General features: G+C 47.8%; 1 protein-coding gene across 5 annotated transcripts in view; it reads right to left on the bottom strand.

The window, feature by feature from the left end:
• Positions 1-21,335, bottom strand: part of dysf (dysferlin, limb girdle muscular dystrophy 2B (autosomal recessive)) — a 302,843-nt gene that overhangs the window by 114,318 nt on the left and 167,190 nt on the right. For all 5 annotated transcript variants that reach the window (XM_067979452.1, XM_067979536.1, XM_067979392.1 and 2 more), the window contains exons 29-31: positions 21,076-21,249; positions 12,195-12,285; positions 1,963-2,040 (exon numbers count right to left, since the gene is read on the bottom strand). In XM_067979452.1, the coding sequence (XP_067835553.1) occupies positions 1,963-2,040; positions 12,195-12,285; positions 21,076-21,249 (343 nt within the window). The remainder of the gene's footprint in view (positions 1-1,962; positions 2,041-12,194; positions 12,286-21,075; positions 21,250-21,335) is intronic.

Raw genomic sequence — 21,335 nt, 5'->3', positions numbered from 1 at the left:
AGCAAGATCCCACAAACAGCAATGAGATAAATGACCAGATAACCTGTTTTTAGTGATGTTGCTTGAGGGATAAATGTTGGCCCCAGGACACTGGGGAGAATTCCCCTGCTCTTCTTTGAAATCTGTGCCATGGGATCTTTTACATCCAGCTGATAGGGCAGACGGGGCCTCGGTTTAATGTCTCATCCGAAAGACGGGAGTGTCAGCCTGGATTATGTGCTCAAGTCTCTAGAGTGGGGCTTGAACCCACAACGTTCTGACCCAGAGGCAGGCATGCTACCCACTGAGCCACGGCTAATAACTACGGCAATAGTTGGTGCTGTGGGTCACCACACTGTCCTTTTTTCAGAGACCCAACCTTGACCCCAGCCCAGGGCGTTGGGCTCAAAGTTTGCCCTAGCTATTTAACCAAGGGGTCCTATATTGACACAGTGCGGGACTGAAGAGGGACCAAACAGTAAGTAGTGGTTCACTCTGTGAATGGCCAGTCCTGCTGTCAATCATTGAATTGAATCACAGAAGGACGCAGCACAGAGGGAGGCCATTGAGCCCATCACCACACGGACGGCAGCAGTTCAAGGAGAAGGTCCACCAGCACCTTCTCAGGGCAACTTGAGATGGGCAATAAATGCCGACCTTGCCAGTGTCGCCTGAAAAAAACATCAGTCATCAAAGTCCATCTTGTCCCTTGTACCATTAAAGAGGTAAGCCCCAAGTTCTCTGCTGGGTTTAATGTTGATTTGGAGATGCCGGTGATGGACTGGGGTGGACAAATGTAAGGAATCTTACAACACCAGGTTATAGTCCAACAGTTTTATTTGAAAATCACAAGCTTTCGGAGGCTTCCTCCCTCGTCAGGTGAGCGTGGGATTCGGATTCCATGCGGCAACCTTCCATGGAATCCGAATCCCACGCTCACCTGACGAAGGAGAAAGCCTCCGAAAGCTTGTGATTTTCAAATAAAACTGTTGGACTATAACCTGGTTTAATGTTAACATTCTGTATCCCATTCCCCCTCCCACCCTGAATCCCTCCTTGTTGCTTTCTCTTCTCCTTCCCTACCTGCCTTCCCCAAGTCCTCTTTCCTCCCCCTTGCTCCCTGGGTACCCTCCATCTGCCACCATGCTCTGTTTCCATGGCCCTCCTTTCTCCCTTCTCACTGCTCCTACTTGTCTCGGCTCCTGGCTCAGCCCATCGGCTGCTGAAACCCTTATCCATGCCTTTGTTACCTCCAGACTCGACTATCCCAATACTCTCCTGGCCGGCCTCCCACCTTCCACCCTCCATAAACTTGAGCTCATCCAAAACTCTGCTGCCCGTATCCTAATTCGCACCAAGTCCCGTTCACCCATCACCCCTGGGCTCACTGACCTACATTGGCTCCCGGTCCGGGAACGCCTCGATTTTAAGATTCTCCTCCTCGTGTTTAAATCCTTCCATGGCCTCACCCACTCCCTTCGCCCCACCACTGGCGGCCGTGCCTTCAGCTGCCTAGGCCATAAGCTCTGGAATTCCCTCCCTAAACCTCTCCGCCTTTCTACCTCTCTATCTTTCTTTAAGACGCTCCTTCAAACCTACCTCTTTGACCAAGCTTTTGATCACCTGTCCTAACATCTCCTTCTTTGGGTTGCTGTCGATTTTTTTTGTCTTGTTACGCTCCCGTGAAGCACCCTGGGACGTTTTGCTACGTTAAAGGTGCTGTATCAATGCACCTTGCTGCTGTTGATGGTCCACGATCCCGAACTGCGTCCCGTTTCCCAGCTCAGAACTAGACGGCACGAAACATCGGCACCAGCTGTGGAACCCAGGACTCGGGAGAGCAATACCAGGTGGAGACGGAGGGTAAAGGAACAAAAACAATTTCATACTTGTGTGAGGTTGAACACTTGTGCAGATAAATTCGACAGACCTGCCGGACGATCATTCTGGACCATTACAGACCAGGCGTGCCGTGAAACGTACCAGAGAAGCTGTCCTTATCCATTGCTATCAGGTCTCTTGCTTGATAAAGGTAACACCGGAGGTGGTATCTGGTCCCATCTGAAAACAGCACAAGAAATTCCCATAGTTCAGAAACTGACCGTCCATCTTTCTTTCCTTCTCTGTCCCGTTTCTCTGAAGGACAGGACATGGCAACTGAAATTATACAATTTTCAACCCGTGAGACGCGCATTTTAAAAAAAAATTCCTGTGGGTGTCGCAGGCAAGGCCGGCATTTATTGCCTGTCCCTAGTTGCCCTGAGAAGGCATTGGAGGTGGGTCTCGATTTAACGGAATGACTTGCTAGGCCACTCCAGGCCAGTTTCAGGAGAAACTTCTTTACCCAGAGAGTGGTGAGAATGTGGAACTCGCTCCCACATGGAGTGATTGAGGCGAATAGAGCAGATGTGTTTAAGGGGAAGCTAGATAAACACACGAGGGAGAAAGGAATAGAAGGATATGGTGATAGGGTGAGACGAAGTAGGGAGGGAGGAGGCTCGAGTGGAGCATAAACACCGGCATGGACCTGTTGAGCTGAATGGCCTGTTTCTGTGCTGTAAATTCGATGTATATCGACGTGATAAAGACAGCGTAGAGTCAACCACATTGGTGTGGGACTGGAGTCACATATAGGTCCGGGCCGGGTATTGACGGCAGGTTTCTATCCCCAAAGGACATCAGTGAACCAGTTGTAAGCACGTCTTTCAAAGATGGCGGCAACTCAGTGCTGGAAAGGGCAAGGGTGGGGATTTTAACCTAGGTCATGAGGTGAGAAACAGGCAGGTTCAGGATGGACCGTCGTTTTTGCACCGCTCCGATTTTGCTCTCCGTTGACTTGAATGGATATTAAACATTTCCCGCCCAGCAGGTTCGGTTAAAATGACCCCTCCCCTCCTAGTGTTCGTATTGGAAATGGAACTGACTGCCCTGGACCGTGTAGTCTTGCAACCCTCCCTTGTTGTCTCAATGGCGACGGACCTTCGACCTGACAGGACTTGACCCCTCACCTCAGCCCGTTTCATACATACAAACATACGAATTAAGAGCAGGAGTAGGCCATTCGGCCCCTCGAGCCTGCTCTGCCATTTGATAAGATCACGGCTGATCTGATTGTGACCTCAACCCTACTTTCCCGTCTACCTACTATAACCTTTGACCCCCTTGTTAATCAGGAATCTATCGAACTCAGCCTTAAAAATATTCAATGACCCTGCCTCCACCGCTCTCTGGGGAAGGGAGTTCCACAGACTCACGACCCTCAGAGAAAAAAGTTCCCCTCATCTCCGTCGTAAATGGGAGACCCCTTATTTTTAAACTGTGGCCCCTAGTTCTAGTCTCTCCCACAAGGGGAAAAATCCTCTCAGCATCTACCCCTTTCACAAAGCCACATTAACTCTGCCTGATTGCACTGAGATTTTCTAAATGCCCTGTTATAACCTCCTTAATAATAGATTCTAGCATTTTCCCGATGACAGATGTTAAGCTAACTGGCCTGTAGTTTCCTGCTCTCTGTCTCCCTCCTTTCTTGAATAGAGGAGTTACATTCACTATTTTCCAATCTGATGGGACCCTTCCAAAATCTAGGGAATTTTGGAAAATTAATACCAATGCATCTATCTCTGCAGCCACTTCTTTTAAGACCCTCGGATGAAGTCCGTCAGGACCTGGGGACTTGTCAGCTTTTAGTTCTAATATATTTTTCAGAACCCTTTCCCTGGTGATTGTAAATGTTTTAAGCTCCTCCCTCCCTTTCACCTCTTGATTCACAATTATTTCTGGCATGTTATTTGTATCCTCTACAGTGAAGATGGACACAAAATATCTGTTCAGTTCATCTGCCATTTCCTTATTCCCCATTATTAATTCCCCAGACTCACTCTCTGGAGGACCAACACTCACTTTACTTACTCTTTTCCTTTTTAAATACCTGTAGAAAATCTTACTATCTGTTTTTATATTTCTAGCTAGCTTTCTCTCGTACTTTAATTTCTCCCTCCTTATTATTCTTTTATAAACAATTTTACAACACCAAGTTATAGTCCAACAAATTTATTTTAAATTAAATTCCACAAGCTTTCGGAGGCTTCCTCCTTCCTCAGGTGAACGGTATGGAAATGATATTTTCGAATCCTTCGCATTTGAAAATCACAGAACAATGCCTGGTGATTACTGCCCGTTGCCAAGGCAATCATAGTGAGCAGACAGAAAGGTGTCACCTAAAAGGCCACCGAATATACAAACCCCCCCAAAAAAAGAGAGAGAGAGAGAAGGAAGACAGTCAATGACCCGTTATATTAAAAACAGATAACATTTGTTCGCTGGTGGGGTTACGTGTAGTGTGACATGAACCCAAGATCCCGGTTGAGGCCGTCCTCATGGGTGCGGAACTTGGCTATTAATTTCTGCTCGACGATTTTGCGTTGTCGTGTGTCTCGAAGGCCGCCTTGGAGTACGCTTACCCGAAGGTCGGTGGCTGAATGTCCATGACTGCTGAAGTGTTCCCCGACAGGGAGAGAACCCTCCTGTTTGGCGATTGTTGCGCGGTGTCCGTTCATCCGTTGTCGCAGCGTCTGCATGGTCTCGCCAATGTACCATGCTCTGGGGCATCCTTTCCTGCAACGTATGAGGTAGACAACGTTGGCCGAGTCACAGGAGTATGAACCATGCACCTGGTGGGTGGTGTCCTCTCGTGTGATGGTGGTATCTGTGTCGATGATCTGGCATGTCTTGCAGAGGTTACCGTGGCAGGGTTGTGTGGTGTCGTGGACGCTGTTCTCCTGAAAGCTGGGTAATTTGCTGCGAACGATGGTTTGTTTGAGGTTGGGTGGCTGTTTAAAGGCGAGTAGTGGAGGTGTGGGGATGGCCATAGCGAGGTGTTCGTCATCATTGATGACATGTTGAAGGCTGCGGAGAACATGGCGTAGTTTCTCCGCTCCGGGGAAGTACTGGACGACAAAGGGTACTCTGTTGGTTGCGTCCCGTGTTAGTCTTCTGAGGAGGTCTATGCGATTTTTCGTTGTGGCCCGTCGGAACTGTCGATCGATGAGTCGAGCATCATATCCTGTTCTTACGAGGGCGTCTTTCAGCGTCTGTAGGTGTCCATCGCGTTCCTCCTCGTCTGAGCAGACCCTGTGTATTCGCAGGGCCTGTCCATAGGGGATGGCCTCTTTGACGTGGTTAGGGTGGAAGCTGGAAAAGTGGAGCATCATGAGGTTGTCCGTGGGCTTGCGGTAGAGTGAGGTGCTGAGGTGCCCGTCTTTGATGGAGATTTGTGTGTCCAAGAAAGAAACCGATTCTGAGGAGTAGTCCATGGTGAGCTTGATGGTGGGATGGAACTTGTTGATGTTATCGTGTAGTCTCTTTAGTGATTCCTCACCGTGATGAACTGTCGATCATCGATCGACAGTTCCGACGAGCCACAGCGATAAATCGCGTAGACCTCCTCAGAAGACTAACACGGGACGCAACCAACAGAGTACCCTTTGTCGTCCAGTACTTCCCCGGAGTGGAGAAACTACGCCATGTTCTCCGCAGCCTTCAACATGTCATCAATGACGACGAACACCTCGCTATGGCCATTCCCACACCTCCACTACTCGCCTTTAAACAGCCACCCAACCTCAAACAAACCATCGTTCGCAGCAAATTACCCAGCTTTCAGGAGAACAGCGTCCACGACATCACACAACCCTGCCACGGTAACCTCTGCAAGACATGCCAGATCATCGACACAGATACCACCATCACACGAGAGGACACCACCCACCAGGTGCACGGTTCATACTCCTGTGACTCGGCCAACGTTGTCTACCTCATACGTTGCAGGAAAGGATGCCCCAGAGCATGGTACATTGGCGAGACCATGCAGACGCTGCGACAACGGATGAACGGACACCGCGCAACAATCGCCAAACAGGAGGGTTCTCTCCCTGTCGGGGAACACTTCAGCAGTCATGGACATTCAGCCACCGACCTTCGGGTAAGCATACTCCAAGGCGTCCTTCGAGACACACGACAACGCAAAATCGTCGAGCAGAAATTGATAGCCAAGTTCCGCACCCATGAGGACGGCCTCAACCGGGATCTTGGGTTCATGTCACACTACACGTAACCCCACCAGCGAACAAATGTTATCTGTTTTTAATATAACGGGTCATTGACTGTCTTCCTTCTCTCTCTGTCTCTCTCTTTTTTTGGGGGTTTGTATATTCGGTGGCCTTTTAGATGACACCTTTCTGTCTGCTCACTGTGATTGCCTTGGCAACAGGCAGTAATCACCAGGCATTGTTCTATGTTTTTCAAATGCGAAGGATTCGAAAATATCATTTCCACCATCCGCCCGACGAAGGAGGAAGCCTCCGAAAGCTTGTGGAATTTAATTTAAAATAAATTTGTTGGACTATAACTTGGTGTTGTAAAATTGTTTACAAATAAGGAAGGGCAGGTGACAGAAGTGTTAGTGAGGGATCACTTTGGGACCAGTGATCATAATTCCACTAGTTTTAAGATAGCTATGGAGAAGGATAGGTCTGGCCCAAAAGTTAAAATTCTAAATTGGGGAAAGGCCAATTTTGATGGTATTAGACAGGAACTTTCAGAAGTTGATTGGGAGAGTCTGTTGGCAGGCAAAGGGACGTCTGGTAAGTGGGAGGCTTTCAAAAGTGTGTTAACCAGGGTTCAGGGTAAGCACATTCCTTATAAAGTGAAGGGCAAGGCTGGTAGGAGTAGGGAACCTTGGATGACTCGGGAGATTGAGGCACTAGTCAAAAAGAAGAAGGAGGCATATGACATGCATAGGCAGCTGGGATCAAGTGGATCCCTTGAAGAGTATAGAGATTGCCGGAGTAGAGTTAAGAGAGAAATCAGGAGGGCAAAAAGGGGATATGAGATTGCTTTGGCAGATCAGGCAAAGGTGAATCCAAAGAGCTTCTACAAATACATAAAGGGCAAAAGGGTAACTAGGGAGAGAGTAGGGCCTCTTAAGGATCAACAAGGTCATCTATGTGCGGAACCACAAGAGATGGGTGAGATCCTGAATGAATATTTCACATCGGTATTTACGGTTGAGAAAGGCATGGATGTTAGGGAACTTGGGGAAATAAATAGTGATGTCTTGAGGAGTGTACATATTACAGAGAGGGAGGTGCTGGAAGTCTTAACGCGCATCAAGGTAGATAAATCTCCGGGACCTGATGAAATGTATCCCAGGACGTTATGGGAGGTTAGGGAGGAAATTGCGGGTCCCCTAGCAGAGATATTTGAATCATCCACCGCTACAGGTGAGGTGCCTGAAGATTGGAGGGTAGCAAATGTTGTGCCTTTGTTTAAGAAGGGCGGCAAGGAAAAGCCTGGGAATTACAGACCAGTGAGCCTGACATCTGTAGTGGGTAAGTTGTTAGAGGATATTCTGAGGGACAGGATCTACAGGCATTTGGAGAGGCAGGGACTAATTAGGAACAGTCAGCATGGTTTTGTGAGAGGAAAATCATGTCTCACGAATTTGATTGAGTTTTTTGAAGGGGTAACCAAGAAGATAGATGAGGGCTGTGCAGTAGACGTGGTCTACATGGACTTCAGCAAAGCATTTGACAAGGTACCGCATGGTAGGTTGTTACATAAGGTTAAATCTCATGGGATCCAAGGTGAGGTAGCCAATTGGATACAAAATTGGCTTGACGACAGAAGACAGAGGGTGGTTGTGGAGGGTTGTTTTTCAAACTGGATGCCTGTGTCCAGCGGTGTGCCTCAGGGATCGGTGCTGGGTCCGCTGTTATTTGTTATTTATATTAATGATTTGGATGAGAATTTAGGAGGCATGGTTAGTAAGTTTGCAGATGACACCAAGATTGGTGGCATTGTGGACAGTGAAGAAGGTTATCTAGGATTGCAACGGGATCTTGATAAATTGGGCCAGTGGGCCGATGAATGGCAGATGGAGTTTAATTTAGATAAATGTGAGGTGATGTATTTTGGTAGATCGAATCGGGCCAGGACCTACTCCGTTAATGGTAGGGCGTTGGGGAGAGTTATAGAACAAAGAGATCTGGGAGTACAGATTCATAGCTCCTTGAAAGTGGAGTCACAGGTGGATAGGGTAGTGAAGAAGGCATTCAGCATGCTTGGTTTCATTGGTCAGAACATTGAATGCAGGAGTTGGGATGTCTTGTTGAAGTTGTACAGGGCATTGGTGAGGCCACACTTGGAGTACTGTGTACAGTTCTGGTCACCCTATTATAGAAAGGATATTATTAAACTAGAAAGAGTGCAGAAAAGATTTACTAGGATGCTACCGGGACTTGATGGTTTGACTTACAGGGAGAGGTTAGACAGACTGGGACTTTTTTCCCTGGAGAGCAGGAGGTTAAGGGGTGATCTTATCGAAGTCTATAAAATAATGAGGGGCATAGATAAGGTCGATAGTCAAAATCTTTTCCCAAAGGTAGGGGAGTCTATAACGAGGGGGCATAGATTTAAGGTGAGAGGGGAGAGATACAAAAGGGTCCAGAGGGGCAATTTTTTCACTCAAAGGGTGGTGAGTGTCTGGAACGAGCTGCCAGAGGCAGTAGTAGAGGCGGGTACAATTTTGTCTTTTAAAAAGCATTTGGACAGTTACATGGGTAAGATGGGTATGGAGGGATATGGGCCAAGTGCAGGCAATTGGGACTAGCTTAGTGGTATAAACTGGGCGACATGGACATGTTAGGCCGAAGGGCCTGTTTCCATGTTGTAACTTCTATGATTCTATGATTCTATGATTGTCAACCCCAGTCCATCACCAGCATCTCCTCATCATTATTCTTTTAGTCATTCTTTGCTGTTTTTTATATTCTATCCAATCTTCTGACCTGCCACTAATCTTCGCGGAATTGTATGCTTTTTCTTTCAATTTGATACTATCTTTAACTTCCTTAGTTACCCATGGATGTTTCATCCTTCCCCTAGTCTTTCTTTCTCACTGGAATATATCTTTGCTGAGTGCTGTGAAATATCTCATTAAATGTCTGCCACTGCATCTCTACTGACCTATCCCTTAACCTAACTTCCGAGTTCACTTTAGCAGCTCTGTCTTCATGCCCTCATAATTGCCCTTATTTAAGTTTAAAACACTAGTCTTAGACTTACTCTTCTCTCCCTCAAACTGAATGCAAAATTCAATCATATTGTGATCACTGCTACCTCGAGGCTCCTTTACAGTGAGGTCATTAATTAATCCTGTCTCATTACACATTACCAGATCTAGAATAGCCTGCTCTCTGGTTGGCTCTAGAACGTGCTGCTCTAAGAAACTGTCCTGAAAGCACTCGATGAGCTCATCTTCCAGGCTACCTTTGCCAATCAGATTCTTCCAATCTATATATAGATTAAAATCACCCATGATGATCGCTGTTCCTTTCTCACAAGCCCCAATTACTTCTTCCTGTATACCCTGTGCTATAGTGTGGTTACTGTTAGGGGGCCTATAAACTACTCCCACAAGTGACTTCTTCCCAGGGTCAGGGTCAAGAGATATTGAGGGCCAGGTCATATCCGGTACCTTTGGGATCGATATCTCCAATGGGAAGTTGCTGTGCCTTCTTGCTGCATCATAGGTTGGCCAACTAAAGGTTTTAACCTCCCCCCCCCCCCATCACGTGCATCCAATGATAACGCTGGGCCCCAGAGATTTACAGGCATCCCTGATGTCCAGTGTTGCTAGGATATATTGTCCCGTCATTTGCCCCCCTTTATAACACATCTAGGTAGCGAGCCCTTGGCTCTGTGGTAACATTAACGCCTTTGGGTCAGTAGGTACAGGGTTCGATCCCAGCGAGCGGAGACTCGAACATGGTCTCTAAATACTCACATCTGGAACCACTGGTTCAGGGGTGGTATTCCTGCCTCAGAGTCAGAAGGGTTTGAGCCCCACTCTGGACAATCCCGTGTGAGTGGTCTCTAACTACTGGGTCGACATCCAGTGGGAGACTCATGGCTGGACGGAGTGACCACTGGCTCAGGCCTGGGGTTCCCACCTCGGTTGGGTTCAATACCCCGCTCCAGACAGTCCCAGCTAGGGGAGACCAGAGCTCAGGCTCTGAATACTGGATTGCTGAGGGCTACCCGTGTCCAATGAGTTCAAGTGAGCCCACCCCCATTGTAAGGAATAGGTGGGGCTCTGTAGCCTTGGAGAAGGAACTCTGAAGATAAATCCCATCAGGAAGGCAATGGGAAACCACCTCAGCTCCTCTTCCCTAGTGAGTGGCAGAAGGATCTCACTTGCATTCAGATCTGTCCTGGGGCACAAGAGAGGGACAGATAATAAGTCTGCTCATATATGGACGGACTTTGTACGCCCGAAAGCACTTCAGCAGACAGGTAGCAGGAAGAATGGGAGGACCCTAGGCAAGACAGAGGGTCAGAGGGATCTTGGTGTGCAAGTTCACAGATCCCTGAAGGCGGCGGAACAGGTAGATAAGGTGGTAAAGAAGGCATATGGGATACTTGCCTTTATTAGCCGAGGCATAGAATATAAGAGCAAGGAGGTTATGATGGAGCTGTATAAAACACTGGTTAGGCCACAGCTGGAGTACTGTGTGCAGTTCTGGTCGCCACACTACAGGAAGGATGTGATCGCTTTGGAGAGGGTGCAGAGGAGATTCACCAGGATGTTACCAGGGCTGGAGCGCTTCAGCTATGAAGAGAGACTGGGAAGATTGGGTTTGTTTTCCTTGGAGCAGAGGAGGCTGAGGGGGGACATGATTGAGGTGTACAAAATTATGAGGGGCACAGATAGGATGGATACTAAGGAGCTTTTTCCCTTCGTTGAGGGTTCTATAACAAGGGGACATAGATTCAAGGTAAAAGGCGGGAGGTTTAGAGGGGATTTGAGAAAGAACTTTTTCACCCAGAGGGTGGTTGGAGTCTGGAACTCACTGCCTGAAAGGGTTGTGGAGGCAGGAACCCTCACAACATTCAAGAAGCATTTGGATGAGCTCTTGAAATGCCATAGCATACAAGGCTACGGACCAAATGCTGGAATATGGGATTAGAGTAGACAGGGCTGATGGCCGGCGCGGACACGATGGGCCGAAGGGCCTCTATCCGTGCTGTATAACTCTATGACTCTATGACTCTATGACTCTAAGCTGATTTCCCTCACCTGCCCTTGTTGGCACAATGACAAAGGAAATTTAGCCCCTGTTGTCTTCATCACAGGCCCAGAAATCTGTGATCAAGGATTTATCGAGTTAAAGTCCTCTCTTTGAAGGGGGGAGAGGGGTATTTAAATGCTAATTCAGTGATTCATGCCCCAGAGAGGTGTGTTGTTTGCAACTCCTTCCATTCGAAAATATATTAGACAGAAGATATATAGAAAATATATTAGATAGGGGTTATCTATATAGATCAGCCATGATCATATTGAATGGCGGAGCAGGCTCGAAGGGCCGAATGGCCTACTCCTGCTCTTATTATCTATGTTTCTGAACCTTTGTTTTAATGCCCTGGGTTATTGGCCAACTGAATACATTAACAATTGGATTCGTCAGACTGTTACCTGTGCATTGTACTCTGAACGGCCGTGTGTATATTTGGAGTGAGTATTAATAATGTTTAGGAGAGGGCTCCTCAGTGTGTGAATACACTGCTGGAGGTGTCGTGTCATTTGTTCCCAAACCGGGCGAGCAAACAGAACCATGTAAAGTGTAGTTCAGGGCTGGCCTGTCAAAGGGTGAAAGAGACCATTGGGGCTTTAATCAGTCTGTGTCTGTGGGGAGGTCACATGTGTTAATGGTTCAAGTCAGTCCTCACACACCAATATATGTTCACACCTAACCATGCACGCACACATTACACACTCATACACCCATTCACACACTCATACACCCATTCACACACAGCCTTACACACACACACACACACTCATACACACTTATGCATCTATTCACACGTCACACACTTATACATCTATAAGTGTGTGACATTTATACACACCCATACACACCCATACACACTCTCACATCCATTCACCCACCCATACACACTCACACACCCATACACACTCTCACACCCATACACACTCTCACACCCATACACACAACCCATGCACACACACACACACAAACATACCCATTCACGCACACCCACGCCCCGACGCACACATACACAAACACAGCCTTACACACATACATCCATGCATAAAGTCACACTGACACAGGAGCAGGGCTAGCTGTACTTACAGTCGAAGATACAGGAGACAGTCGGAGTATTCACGCCCAGGTTGAGGGTGGAGACTGACTTCTCCTCGTTCTTGTCGTCTGTAACTCCACCCTGTAAAACAGACCACAGTCACAATCCATCGGATGTGGGAGGCCCTCTCAGCATTCTCAAAAAAAAAATCACGTCAGTACTTTTCTATTTTCCTCTCCCTCTCTCTCTCTTAAGGCTCTGACCCGTGCGGGGTACAGTTCCACAGTGAGCCAATTTGCGCACAGCAAGCTCCCACATATGGCAATGGGATAAGTGACCAGATAATCTGTTTTTCAGTGATGTTGGCTGAGAGATAAATATTGGCCCCAGGGACATTGGGAGAACTCCTCTGCTCTTCGGAATAGTGCCATGTGATCTTTTACGTCCACCTGAGAGGGCAGGCGGGGCCTCAGTTTAACATCTCATCCAAAAGATGGCACTTTCAATAGTGCAGCACTCCCTCATTATTCCACTGGGAGTGTTAGCTCCAGATTATGTGCTGAAATCCTGGGAGTGGGACGTGAACCCACAACCTTCAAAATCCAGAAGTAAGACTGCTAGCCACTCGGCCAGGGCAGACACACAGCAGAAGGTTGTTGAATATGGTGAATGAAGAGAGACCAAGGGGTAGAGTCTGGGCCCATCACAGCCCGACTGAAAGGCCCGAGGCTAGTCCGAAATTGGGCCTTGGGCCTCATTAACATTTAATACGCGAGCTGCTGGCATTCAACCGGCAGCTCGGGCGTTCCAAATCATCGTATCATAGTAGGTCCAGCACAGGAGGAGGCCATTCAGCCCATCGTACCCGTGCCGGCTCTTTGAAAGAGCTGTCCAATCAGTCCCATTCCCCTGCCCTTTCCCCATAGCCCTGTACATTTTTTCCCTTCAAGTATTTATCCAATTCCCTTTTGAAATTTATTATTGAATCTGCTTCCACCGCCCTTTCAGGCAGCGCATTCCAGATCATTACAACTCGCTGCGTAAAAAAATGTTTCCTCGTGTCGCCTCTGGCTCTTTTACCGATCACCTTAAATCTGTGTCCTCTGGTTACCGATCCGTCTGCCACTGGAAACAGTTTCTCCTTATTTACTCTATCAAAACCGTTCATGATTTTGAACACCTCTATCAAATCTCCCCTTAACCTTCTCTGCTCTAAGGAGAACAATCCCAGTTTCTCCAGTCTCTCCACATAACTGAAGTCCCTCATCCCTGGTACCATTCTAGTAAATCTCTTCTGCACCCTCTCTAAGGCCTTGACATCCTTCCTAAAGTGCGGTGCCCAGAATTGGACACAATACTCCAGCTGAGGCCTAACCATATTCTATAAAGGTTTTGCATAACTGCCTTGCTTTTGTACTCTATGCCTCTATTAATAAAGCCCAGGATCCCCTTTGCTATTTTAACAGCCTTCTCAACTTGTCCTGTCACCTTCAAAGATTTGTGTGTGTGCACCCTCAGGTCTCTCTGTTCCTGCCCCCTTTAAAATTGTACCATTTAGTTTATATTGCCTCTTGTGTACAAAATTATGAGGGGCACAGATAGGATGGATACTAAGGAGCTTTTTCCCTTCGTTGAGGGTTCTATAACAAGGGGACATAGATTCAAGGTAAAAGGCGGGAGGTTTAGAGGGGATTTGAGAAAGAACTTTTTCACCCAGAGGGTGGTTGGAGTCTGGAACTCACTGCCTGAAAGGGTTGTGGAGGCAGGAATCCTCACAACATTCAAGAAGCATTTGGATGAGCACTTGAAATGCCAAAGCATACAAGGCTATGGACCAAATGCTGGAATATGGGATTAGAGTAGACAGGGCTTGATGGCCGGCGCGGACACGATGGGCCGAAGGGCCTCTATCCGTGCTGTATAACTCTATGACTCTATGACTCCTCATTCTTCCTACCAAAATGCATCACTTCACACTTCTCTGCATTAAATTTCATCTGCCATGTGTCTGCCCATTTCACCAGTCTGTCTGTGTTCTCCTGAAGTCTGTTACTATCCTCCACATTGTTTACTACATTTCTGAGTTTCGTGTATTCTGCAAATTTGAAATTATTCCCTCTATACCCACGTCCAGATCATTAATATACATCAAAAAGAGCACTGGTCCTAATACTGACCGCTGGGGAACACCACTGTAAACTTCCCTCCAGTCTGAAAAACAACCGTTCACCACTACTCTCTGCTTTCTGTCCCTTAGCCAATTTTGTATCCACACTGCCACTGTCCCTTTAATCCCATGGGCTTTAATTTTGCTGACAGGTCTATTATGTGGCACTTTATCAAATACCTTTTGAAAGTCCATATACACAACATCAACCGCACTACCCTCATCAACCTTCTCCGTTAGTTCATCAAAGATCTCAATCAAGTTAGTCAAACATGATTTTCTTTAAGAAATCCGTGCTGACTTTCATTTATTAGCCCATACTTTTCCAAGTGCCAATTTATTTTGTCCCGGATTATTGTTTCTAAAAGTTTCCCCACCACCAACGTTAGGCTGACTGGCCTGTAATTGCTGGGTTTATCCCTCTCCCCTTTTTTGAACAGGGGGGTAACATTTACAATCCTCCAGTCCTCCATCACCATCCCCATATCTAAGGAGGATTGGAAGATTGTGTCCAGAGTCTCCGCAATTTCCACCCTTACTTCTCTCAGTAACCTCGGATGCCTCCCATCTGGACCGGGTGACCTTTCTACGTTGAGTGCTGCCAATCTTTTAAGCACCTCCTCTTTATCTATTTTTATCCTATCCAATATCACCATTACCTCCTCCTTTCCTGCTACAATGGAAGCATCCTCTTCTCTAGTGAAGACGGATGTGAAATATTCATTTAGTACCTCGGCCGTACCCTCTGCCTCTGCAAGTAGATCTCCATTTTTGTCCCTAATCAGTCCCACCCTTCCTTTGACGACCCTTTTACTATTTATATGTTTATAAAAGACTTTTGAATTCCTTTTTATGTTAGCTGCTAATCTATTCTCATACTCTCTCTCTGCCCCTCTTATTCCCTTTTGGAGATCTCCTCTGTACTTTCCGCATTCAGCCTGGTTCTCTGCTGTATAATGAACCTTACATTCATCATAAGCCTCCTTTTTCTGTTTCATTTTAATCTCTATATCTTTATCATCCAGGGAGCTCTATCTTTGGATGCCCTTCCTTTCCCCCTCGTAGGGATGTGTCTACCCTGTACCCAAACCATCTCCTCTTTGAAGGCCTCCCATTGTTCACTTACTGTTTCGCCTGTCAATTTTTGATTTCAATCCGCCTGGGCAAGATACCATTTTAACTCACTGACATTTGTCCTCCTCCAATTAAGCATTTTCACATTGGATTGTTCCTTGCCCTTTTCCATAACTACTCTAAACGTAATGATATTATGATCACTGTTCCCCAAATGCTCCCCCACTGAAACATGCTCCACCTGCCCCACTTCATTCCCCAGAACTTGATCCAGCACTGTTTCCTTCCTGGTTGGGCTGGAAACACACTGTTCCAGAAAGTTCTCCTGAACACATTTCAGGAATTCCTCCCCCTCTTTGCCCTTTACACTGTTACTATCCCAGTCTATATTGGGATAATTGAAGTCCCCCATTATCACTGCTCTATAGTTCTTACATTTTTCTGTAATTTGCCTGGTATTTTGCTCCTCTATCTCCTTCCCACTATTTGGTGGTCTATAGTATACACCCAGTAGAGTAATATCTCCTCTATTGTTCCTTAATTCTAACCAAATCGATTCTGTCTTTGACCCTTAACTGCATCATCCCTTTCCAGTGCTATAATAGTTTCTTTGATCAATACTGCCACCCCCCTCCTTTCTTTCTTTCCCTATCTTTCCTGAATACCTTGTAACCAGGAATATTAAATACCCAATCCTCCCCTTCTTTGAGCCAGGTCTCTGTTATTGTCACTATATCATAGTCCCATGTGGCAACTTGAGCCTGCAGCTCATCAACCTTATTTACCAGGCTACGTGCATTTACGCACATGCACTCCAATCTCATCTTAGACTGGTGAAGAAAGTCTCAGGAGGGGGGTCGGAGTGGACATCAGTCTGGCGTGGCGGGGAGGCGTGATTGCAACGGTTCCTGCTCCTCCTGGCTCTGCAGCAAGGTTGTGCTTTTATAATTTCAATTGTACAAGTATTTCACTTTTGTTGGTGGCCGGAGGGGCCTCTGAAGAGTCCCGAGTGGGCCAGGTCCGGCCACCTGCTCCGCTCATCGTACACTAAATTTACATAGGGGTCCTGAACAGGTGTTAGGCCCCCAATTATCATAGCAAAGGGGCCTGACGCCTGCTCTTGGCGGCCGCACAGGATGCCTACTCCAATACGTCGCTGTTCGTAACGCTGATAGGGCACCGGACATTGACCCCTGAAATTGGTCCATTTTGCCGTTATTTCTTCCCAGGTGCGGAAAGGTCTCCAATTCAGGTAGAGATTGTGTGACGGTCTCTGATTTGAGAAGTGTGTGTGTGTGTGTGGCGTCTAACCTGAAGACTGGGTGTTTGTTTGTGTTTAGGGTCCCTGATTTGAGGATTGTGTAAATGAGAATATCGAATTTGAGGATTGTGTGTGTCTGCATTTGTGTGTGTGTGTGTGTGTGTGTGTGTGTGTGTGTGTGTGTGTGTGTATTTGTGCCAGTGTGAACGTGTGTGTGTGAAATGGTTCCTAATTCTGGTCCGAGGCCCTCAATCAGGGAGGTTCTTCAGCTTCCATCAAACGTTCTCTTCTAGTTTACTTGTTTATTTTCTTTCCGTGGTCTGTATTCCCAAGTCTCTGTATTTCCGTTGTGGAGAGGCTGCTCCCCACACCAACCATCTCGGCTCGCTCTCACAGTACACCAATTAATAATTTTCCACAGGCATTCCTTGCTCTCAGACCAGAGCCAATGTACACAATGGATGCCTCTTACTGGTGGCCCAGTCATTCCTCGCAAGCAAACATCACTAAAGGTTGGCACTCAGCACCCCAGCTTCACCGGCGCTGGAGCCCCTCCCCCACTCCTCTGCCTTGCCCCTCCCCCACTGCCGTAACCGGGACTGCCCGATATCGCCGCCGGTCCCAAATCCGGCCGGGCGTGACTGGACGCCCATTTGCGGCCGGTCAGCTCTCCGCTGAAACCAAGGCACCCCGTCGGGGCCTTTCAAAGCGTCTGCGGCCTCCTTGCTGCCTGATCCGAAGAGTTAAAAATTGAACCCCCCCCCACTGGCTGGCTGGGCCAATGGAGGAACCCCCACCCCCTCTCGGAGCTGTACCCCAGTGAGAGTCAGCATCCTCGGCAGAAGCAGGGCCGGGGAGAAAACCCCCTGGAGTAAGCATGAGAGAGGAAGATAAATAAAATCGACCCGGCGAAGCGCAAAGATGCTTGCAAAATACGCAAAGCTTCCTTTTTTTCTTCCCCCTCCAGAAACTCGGCCTGACCCCCAAACTCCCCCGGCTGGTGCCCCTTTAAGACGGGTCACACACACTAATTTTGTAGAGAGGTCTGAGGGTGAGGAAGACTTTATTTGAGAGAGAGGGAGAGAGAGAAGGAAACCGTTTAACAGTCGGAAAATTGAACTTTCCACAACTCAGGATGTGCGGAGACAGGAAGAAATTGTGGGCCTGCAGTTGGGTGAACACATCAGTCTCTTATTTCTTTCATCCACGTCTGTGCCTGGGAGCTGCCATTTCCAAATCACCTCATAACATGTTCTATGTAGTCAGTATAAGCCCAGCTACTCATAGGAGCTGGCAGCAGTTCAAGACAAATATTATACTTTTGTAAACTAAATTAAAACCATTTAGAATGTTTCTGCTGAACACAGGACCTCACCTCTGCATTGGATTCCTTCTGTAAGGGCTGAGGGGAAGAGGGCAAAGGGTTCTCGCCAGGGTGGCTTATATGTGGAGAACAGAATCGTAGAATTATTATTTCTGCCACAGGGAGTGTTTGAGGCCCAGACCACGGCATCACTTAAAGGAAAATTGAATCGATATTTGAAGCAGAGGAAGATACAGGGCTATGGGGAGAGAGTGGGGCAGTGGGATTAGTTTGGGATTGATACAGGGCTATGGGGAGAGAGTGGGGCAGTGGGATTAGTTTTGGATTGATACAGGGCTATGGGGAGAGAGTGGGGCAGTGGGATTAGTTTGGGATTGATACAGGGCTATGGGGAGAGAGTGGGGCAGTGGGATTAGTTTGGGATTGATACAGGGCTATGGGGAGAGAGTGGGGCAGTGGGATTAGTTTGGGATTGATACAGGGCTATGGGGAGAGAGTGGGGCAGTGGGATTAGTTTGGGATTGATACAGGGCTATGGGGAGAGAGTGGGGCAGTGGGATTAGTTTGGGATTGATACAGGGCTATGGGGAGAGAGTGGGGCAGTGGGATTAGTTTGGGATTGATACAGGGCTATGGGGAGAGAGTGGGGCAGTGGGATTAGTTTGGGATTGATACAGGGCTATGGGGAGAGAGTGGGGCAGTGGGATTAGTTTGGGATTGATACAGGGCTATGGGGAGAGAGTGGGGCAGTGGGATTAGTTTGGGATTGATACAGGGCTATGGGGAGAGAGTGGGGCAGTGTGATTAGTTTGGGATTGATACAGGGCTATGGGGAGAGAGCGGGGCAGTGGGAATAGTTTGGGATTGATACAGGGATATGGGGAGAGAGCGGGGCAGTGGGAATAGTTTGGGATTGATACAGGGCAATGGGGAGAGAGCGGGGCAGTGGGAATAGTTTGGGATTGATACAGGGATATGGGGAGAGAGTGGGGCAGTGGGAATAGTTTGGGATTGATACAGGGATATGGAGAGAGTGGGGCAGTGGGATTAGTTTGGGATTGATACAGGGCAATGGGGAGAGAGAGCGGGGCAGTGGGATTAGTTTGGGATTGATACAGGGATATGGAGAGAGTGGGGCAGTGGGATTAGTTTGGGATTGATACAGGGCTATGGGGAGAGAGTGGGGCAGTGGGATTAGTTTGGGATTGATACAGGACTATGGGGAGAGAGTGGGGCAGTGGGATTAGTTTGGGATTGATACAGGGCTATGGGGAGAGAGTGGGACAGTGGGATTAGTTTGGGATTGATACAGGACTATGGGGAGAGAGTGGGGCAGTGGGATTAGTTTAGGATTAATACAGGGCTATGGGGAGAGAGTGGGGCAGTGGGATTAGTTTAGGATTAATACAGGGCTATGGGGAGAGAGTGGGGCAGTGGGATTAGTTTAGGATTAATACAGGGCTATGGGGAGAGAGTGGGGCAGTGGGATTAGTTTAGGATTAATACAGGGCTATGGGGAGAGAGTGGGGCAGTGGGATTAGTTTAGGATTAATACAGGGCTATGGGGAGAGAGTGGGGCAGTGGGATTAGTTTGGGATTGATACAGGGCTATGGAGAGAAGGTGAAACAGTGGGATTAGTTTGGGATTGATTCAGGGCTTTGGAGAGAGAATGGGGCAGTGGGATTAGTTTTTGTGTTTTTTGTGCTGTAAATATCAATAGTGCTTGTATTTTTATAAGTAACCATTCTCGTGTCCTGAAGACCCCTGCCCTAATTCAGAGACCAGCAGCCTCTCCAAGTAAAGAAAGAAAGACAATCATTTACATGGCACCTCAGGACGATCCAAAGCACTTTACAGCCAATTAAGTACTTTTGAAGTGTAGTCATTGTTGTAATGTAGGAAACGTGGCAGCCAAATTTCGCACAAACAGCAATGAGGTCAACGGTCAGATCACCCGTTTTAAGGTATTGATTGAGGGATAAATATTTGTCCCAGGACAATGGGGAAAACTCACCTGCTCTTCTTTGAATCGTGCCGTAGGATCCTTTACATCCACCCGAGAGGGCAAGCAGGGCCTCGGTTTAACGTCTCACCTGAAAGGCGGCACCTCCTGACAGTGCAGCACTCCCTCCGTACTGCGCTGGGAGTGTCAGCCTAGAATTTTGTGTTTTGGTCCCTGGAGTGGGACTTGAACCCACGACCTTTATAACTCAGAGGCAAAAGAGCTACCAAATGAGCCAACTCTGGCCAGTGCTGTATGGCATTGAGTCTGTCATTTTATTCTGGTTGTAACTTCAACTTTGCCACGACAGGTTCTGGAGAGCTCCCCACAACCCTGACATCGGGCAAGGTCTGAAGCCGGAAGGAGAAGGCCCCAAACAGCACTCAGTGGTGTCTTCAAGATTTGAGGTGTTGCCAAGGCCAATTGCCATGGTGATCACCATGAAACCTCTGGGGAGAAAATCGAGCATCAGTTGACAGCACACAAGATGTTAGCGCCAAAAAACATACACTAACGAGATCGGGGAGCGATGGATATTCAGGCATTCAAAGTAAACCGGACCGTGGATTCATCGGTCAACCTGAACAACAACTTGCATTTATATAGCGCCTTTAACGTAGTAAAACATCCCAAGGCGCTTCACAGGAGCGCAATCAAATGAAAATTAACACTAAGCCACACAACGAGATATTAGGACAGGTGACCAAGAGCTTGGTCAAAGAGGTAGGTTTTAAGGAGCATCTTAAAGGAGGAGAGAGAGGTGGAGAGGTTTAGGGAGGGAATTCCAGAGCTTAGGGTCCAGGCAGCTGAAGGCACGGCCGCCAATGGTGGAGCGATTAAAATCGGGGATGCGCAAGAGGCCAGAATTGGAGGAACGCAGAGATCTTGGAGGGTTGTTGGGCTGGAGGAGGTCACGGAGATAGGGAGGGGGCGAGGGCCATGGAGGGATTTGAAAACAAGGATGAGAATTTTTAAATCGAGGTGTTCCTGGACCAGGAGCCAATGTCGGTCAGCGAGCACAGTGGGGTGATGGGAGAACGGGACTTGGTGCGAGTTAGGATACGGGGCAGCAGAGTTTTGGGATGAGCTGTAGTTTACTCACCAATGCACCTTCCAGGGCGAAGACAGCAGCCGGTCCGGCCTTCTCCAGAGGCTCCATGCGACGTCTCCAACGCCGCCGACGGAACATATCCGTCTTCCGCTGCTTCAGGTGGAACTTCCAACCGAAGAGAGACGCGTACTCCCATCCTTCGGTCTCCACATCCTCGGTCTTGCTCTGCAGCAAGGAAGCATTTTGGAGAGGGAAAGAGAGGTGAGAAACTTCTTAAAATCATGGCATCATAGAGTGATACAACACAGGAG

The sequence above is a fragment of the Heptranchias perlo genome, chromosome 1 (genome assembly GCF_035084215.1).
Source record: "Heptranchias perlo isolate sHepPer1 chromosome 1, sHepPer1.hap1, whole genome shotgun sequence".
NCBI lineage: Eukaryota > Metazoa > Chordata > Chondrichthyes > Hexanchiformes > Hexanchidae > Heptranchias > Heptranchias perlo.
The sequence above is the reverse complement of the archived record's forward strand: the minus strand, read 5'-3'. Positions and strand labels throughout refer to the sequence as shown.